We start from the raw sequence: 6,283 nt of genomic DNA on the forward strand, positions 1-6,283 counted from the left end.
CTACAGGTGACCATATTCCAATCTTCAGAATCTCCACAGTGTTCAATTTCATAGTTTCTTTTATTATTCTTTGCCAGACCTATGAATCCAGCAAAAGCCATTAAAACAACATGTGTTTAACTTTACTGACACTGGTGAAGCAGACCAATAGCTCAATAGCCTACATTAAGTACTGAACTTCCATTCATTAAAGCCCCAAAGAAAAAAATTCCACCGTACAACCTCAGTTCAGCTCATGCAAGCCTTCGCACTTGATAGAAAAAAGAGTAAATAGATCATACAATTCCAAAAAAATCTGAAGGAAGACATCAATAATATAAGTCCAAACCCAAAATTCTAGAGTAGTGTAGAAAGAAAGTGGTGAGTATACATACTTAGTAGCATCTAGACCTTCACAAAACAAATTGTTTTGTTTTATACATGAGACATTCAGAGTACAGCAGCACTGGCCTCAAACCACAATGGTGAGAAATTTTGCACCTTAGCTTTGTATAGCTGAGCTCTGTATTTCATCAATCCTTACCCAATTGATGTGATCAAATGCCACTCTGTACACATGATATGCATGAAAATAGACATGCCCACTTTGGACCCTATACTGGAAAAATCTCTCTCTACACAGCTACAATTGTAGAAACAGAGGAACAGACATACAACAGTTTGTAGACCTATCTACACATGAAAGGAAAAGCTGTCAAGCTTTGTACATTCAGATGTAAACAGAAACATTATATTCATTCCACTGGCTAATTGTGCTTGTGGTCATCCAAGACAGAGCCAGTTAGATAATGGGGGAATATAATGCCAAAGAGCCTGGAAGGAATGGACTATTGTATTTGACCATCTTCCATGCACAAATTAGCACAGCAAAAAAAAAGAAATCCTGCAGAAAAACACATGTACTTTATTCCAATTCCTAGTGTTACTTCTATAAGTACCACAACAGCAACAAAGAGAGCTAAAAAAAGCTGCTGAAAAGATGCAAACAACAAATGAAAATGTGATTAAATGCCCTTCTGACATGAAGTTGCTTGACTTCAAATTTGGATGAACACATGGTTGGTTATGGTTTTGGCCACATTTCCTTTGAGTTAGACAACACAGTTTGCTTGTGTTAGACTTTTATTTTTAAACCAGTAGAAAGGGAAATCTTTGGAACAGAATGCCTGCTTTCTTCTGTTTCTCTTAAAAGTGGTGTGCTAATATTTCCTTAGCATGCAAAAGTTCACAGAGCAATGAACAAAATACTCCAGAAACCTGGTCTTAGGCTGGTAAGAGAGAAGCTGCCTTTTCAAGTTACTTTCTGTCTGATACTACTTTTCAAGACAGGGGTCTAGTGTTATGGCCCAGATTCTCAAAAGTATCTATGAAAGTACCTAACTCTAATTTATGACAGGGAAACTGGGTGTCTGAGTATGGAGCAAGTTCTAGGGCAGTTATCAAACTACTGACTCCCACAGACCCTCCTCAAGCACTACTCAACTGAAAATCAATACAATTTCTTCCAAGGAAGTTAAAGAGCCCTGACGGAGTAGTCAGTTACAGTCACTGCTACACCACTCCCGGCAGTCTGCCCTGAAGCAGACTGTATCTGCTGGCTAGGGGAACCAGAGGTTATTGGTGATACTGCTCTGGGTTTGTCCATCCATCCCCTTAGCATTATGTGTGCATGGGCTGTGCATGTGTCTGGACTGTGCAACCTCCCTACTGAGGCAAGGATGCTGAATAACGACTTTAGGTGCTACTTGGCTCTACAGTGTCTTATTGCAAATATAAGAACATGTGATAAATTATTGTAAGAGTAATCCTGTAAGCATTTGTAACCTAGCCTTAGTACTTACCATTACTTATGTACTTAGTACTTACCATTACTGATGTTACTGAAGTGCTACATGACTAGAGGCTGCTCGTGCTGCTCAGTGTGGGCAAGATGGGTTTTAGAGACATAAAAGGTAAACCATATAAACCCAAATGCTGGTTGTCATAGTTTTCAAGCTCATTCCATCTACTTGACTAAAGGCTACTATCTATCAGGCTAATAGCTTTTTTTTTTTTTTTTTTTTTTTTTTTTTTTTTTTTTTCTTGGAAACGGCCATGAGCTTTCTACCATGCCCTACCATGTTTCAATACAGTAGTAACACACATACTAAGGTATCCTACAACTTATCCCTATCTCTATCCAAACTATAAATCAAATTCTTGAATGTTTACCTAATCTCCTGCTGAAAGCAAGTGGGAGATTTTCCTGAGTATGGGAGAAGCAAAAGAATGACCTGATTCAAAAAAGAAAGTTAAGCTTGCTTCACATCGCTATTCTTAAGGCACAAAGAGATCTGGTGGGAGGTGGGGGGGAAAATCTCTTGAGGCAGAGTAAATCATACAAATACAAACTAATATAGTATGGAATATAATGCATAATAGTTGGCAGCAGAATGCACTATTTATTTTCCTGAATTAGGGACTGAGAACTTAATTCATAAGCAGAGGGTGCAGTACAAATATTATGAGAATGAGCTTAACATGGGGCCAGATCCCAGTGTCCTTACACAGTCTTGTTGAGTCATTATCTCCTGTTGATATTCCCTAAATTTGTACTGCAGGACTGGCTTATAATATATTACAGTCATCAGATTACAAAATTTTAATTTTCATAAATGAAAGAGAATTTATGCTGACTTTATGCCACTTTGTGTTAATTCAGTATTTTAAATGGAAAATAAATCTTTAAACAAAATAAGACTTTTAGATCAGTCCAGATAACATTCTTATTTCTAATGATTAATTAGTATTTAGTGATCAGATATAGAAAAAAATTAAAAAAAAAAAAAATTCATATTTTTAACAAGCATTTTGAGTAGCATTATTCCACTGTTTAGGTTTTAGTGTGGCTACTAAAAATGTGTTAAGATTACTTTACAATGATTACCATAGATTGTTTTATATAGATAAATAAAATGCATGCTGCTATAAAGTTCATATATTTCTTTAAGATTCTTGCTATTTGAATAATTAGATTCAGTCAAATCTTCAGAAAAAAACCCCATATATGTATGTCAAGACTGTAGTATCAAAATTGTGTGCATAGTAATATTCATACTATAGATTTTCTGATAGCATATATACAGTTGATATTTATAAAATTAAGTATGAGTCAAATTTAATCTTAATCAGCAGAGCTACAGCGCTCATCTGTAGATCATCCTATCAGGCTAATCTGGGGAAGTGTGCAAGAAGATCATATAGTAACAATCAGTTTTACAGTCCTGAAGTATGCCAGATATATCTTCCAAAAGTTGGTATAAACTTGTCTATGTAATGAGCAGTAATGAGAGCTCATTTGAGCTGGCTGCAGTAAAAAGTTCAGTACATGCTGTACCTGATTTCTCTGCATTTGCACAACTGAAAAATATTTTTTCTTTTCTGCTTTTTTAGGAAGGAAGAAAATTCCTGGAACACTGCAATGTGATATAGGTTCAATTAAAGAGGGGAGAAACAGCTTTTCTCTAAATCCCAAGCAGTTAAATCGCCATTCACAGGTCACTGCTCTCCAAGTTTATAAAAGTGATGCCAACATCAACTTCTGGGTTCTACCTGCAGCAACCCACAAAATCAAGGCTCCAAGCGTGCAGTATTTTACAGAGAATAAGACTTATATGATTTGTCCAAAACAAGCTCTGTGATTTTAGAGATTAAAAACATACCCACCCGCATATATACACACAGATACAAGACCAGCTACAAGCGACACACATTTCCAGGAAAGAAATGGCATTTACCAGGACGAGGGAAGCCAGCAGAAGGGTGCCAGCAGTCGTCCAGCGGCAGCGCTTCATGGCGGGGGGGGTGCCTGCCGGACCCGGGGCTCGGCACCGCGCAAGCTGCGAAGCTCTCGGCGGCCTGCAGTCGCATCCAGCGCCGGTGCGAACCTTCAGCCCCGCTTCTCCGCCTTCATCAGCCCTGCTTACATTTCCTGACCCAGCCGTGGGTGGGTGGGATGGGGTGAGCTGCGGGGAAGCGCTCCCTGAGCCGGCGAGCAGCCAATCCCCCTCCTGCTGCTCAGGCAGGCAGCACAACAAAGCCAAGGGGTCTAGGGAAAGTGTAACAGTGAAAGACAGAGGGGAAGGAAAAAGAGGGAGAGGAGGAGGAAAAGGAGGAGGAGAGAGGCAGAATGGCACAGCTGAAGGGAGTGCTCTGCCTTCAGCTAGCCGTCCTCCAGGAGCTCTGCTCCACCACTTGCCATGAGCTGTTCACGCTTATTGCTAGGTCAGTGGCTCTGCTCCTGAGCGTGCATTGTTCCAGACAGAAGGGAAACTTAATCTGTGTCAATACATAATGTATGCCATAAAAGGCACCAATCGGAAAATGCTGAAATCCTTCAGGGAGAGTGTGCATTTTACTAAAGCCTTGTGTTTTCTTTAGTAAAATGCTCTCTGGAACCCTTTGACACCATTTGGTCAGCAATAAAGGAGTCTGACTCTGCTCCCAAATTGCAAATCAGGAATGTTTCTAACAGGACTGAGTGACAGTCTTCCCGTCACTACTTTTTTCTTTCGGGGGTGTGTGTGTCGGGTGTGTGTGTGTGTGTGTGTGTAATTTAAAAACTACCTTATTCTGCATTAGAAGGAAAGTGAGTTTATGGGAGGAAGAATTCTTCACAGAAGGTCAAAGATCCACACACCTCAGGAAAGCCGGGAACTCTGCCTCTTAAATCTTAATTTGACAGATAGAAGTGTCAAATCACTGCTCTCTGGAGTGCCAAGAATCCTGAATCTCTTCAGGATTCATCCAGTTTGCATGTCTATGCTGCTGCACTGCCTGAAGTCCCCAGATCTTTGGTTTTTGTGTGTCTGTCTGCTAGTTTTATTTTCTGAAGCAGAAATTGCAAACTAAATCCAGGAACTCTTTCTCAATGCAGTAGGCATTCTCCTACATGGGGCTGAGCTGGATATCTATTGCAGTCGCAACATTATGGTGTTGCAGGCCATTCCACGTCCAGATGGGCATGTAGAAAGCTCTGTCTCCCCTAAGCTCTCGACTGTGGTATTTCAGTAAGTTCAGACAATGAAGGAGAAAAGTAAGTGTGTGTTAGGGGTGGAGAACAGTATGCTAGCAATGAACCTGAAAAGTAACTGAAGTCAGAAGCTAGCAGAGGAAAGGGAAACTCTGCCAAGGGCACCAGGACTGTGGGCAGAAAGGAAAAGGGAGCAAGTGCGGGCCACAGACCACTTAAAAGAACCAACTTAAGTAGAAATGAAGAACAGCCTGGAGAAAAAGCTGGACAAGCAGACCGAGAGTGCTACAGAGTTTGAAAGAGGGAAGGAATTGAGGGGAAAAAAGAAGACTTACAGTTGTTGAGAAGTCAGATAGGAGGAAAGAAGAGAGTCTGGCTTGGCATAACAGTAACAGAAACATAAATGCTGAAGTCATCTGAAGGCCAAAATAGAAAAGGGATGAAAAAGACAGATCTGGGCTTGAGAAATTAGGCTGAAGAAAGAAATTTGGAACAAGAAATGAAAGTAATTAGGAAGAGTGGGAGAAACAGATTTCAGCTTGCACTGGCCAACAGTATCTTGTCTTTGGACTCAGTGGGGCAAGGAAACAGGGCCAGGAAGACTGAAAGTCATAATGGGAAGGGGCTACGATAGAAAAAGAAGTAGGTGGACTGAATGTGGCAGGGGCATAAAGGCCTAAATTGGGTACTAAGATTCCCCCCAGTGAGTCCTTTACATGTCCAGTCTCCACACACAGCAGCTTCAGAGAACAGTTCCTGGAGGACAGAGGAGGGATGGACCACTCTGTACCACCCTGTGACTCAGAAGTGAGGAAACTATCCTAGGCTGAGACCATGACAGAATTTACAACTTGCCCTAGAAAACTCAGGAAACTAAACAGATTAATTTTGACACCCAATGTGGGGCAAGACAACGGCAGTTTTATATTAATTGTGCTATATCTATAGCAGTTATGTGGAGCTCGGGATGTTTTGGTGTAAGAGAAGGCAAATTCTGGGTGAGTCGATACCAAAATGTGCCCTGAAGCGGCCTGTCCCTGGGTGGCAGGGGGGTGGAAGGATTTGGGCAGATTCCTAGTACAGTTATCACCTCCCATAGCTTGGGATCTTACCCCTGAACAGGCAAGCAACCCCACAAAACTGACACACCACCTGATAGAAGGGTGACTTGCCTATCCCAGTGAAAATCAGCAACCTCTGTCGCTGCACTGGGGCCTGGCCTGTGCTTATAGAGCTGCAGTTCAGCACTCTCAAAGGACTGTGGTTGACATC

General features: G+C 41.3%; 1 protein-coding gene across 2 annotated transcripts in view; it reads right to left on the minus strand.

Annotated features, from left to right (window-relative positions):
- ADAMTSL1 (ADAMTS like 1) overlaps nt 1-4,246 on the minus strand; it is a 217,249-nt gene extending 213,003 nt beyond the window's left edge. For both annotated transcript variants that reach the window (XM_026866332.1, XM_026866331.1), the window contains exon 1: nt 3,777-4,246. In XM_026866332.1, the coding sequence (XP_026722133.1) occupies nt 3,777-3,833 (57 nt within the window). In that variant the 5' untranslated portion in view covers nt 3,834-4,246. The remainder of the gene's footprint in view (nt 1-3,776) is intronic.
- Nucleotides 4,247-6,283: the final 2,037 nt, after the last annotated feature.

Source organism: Athene cunicularia, assembly GCF_003259725.1.
Source record: "Athene cunicularia isolate RWA chromosome Z unlocalized genomic scaffold, athCun1 chrZ_part2, whole genome shotgun sequence".
NCBI classification, from domain to species: domain Eukaryota; kingdom Metazoa; phylum Chordata; class Aves; order Strigiformes; family Strigidae; genus Athene; species Athene cunicularia.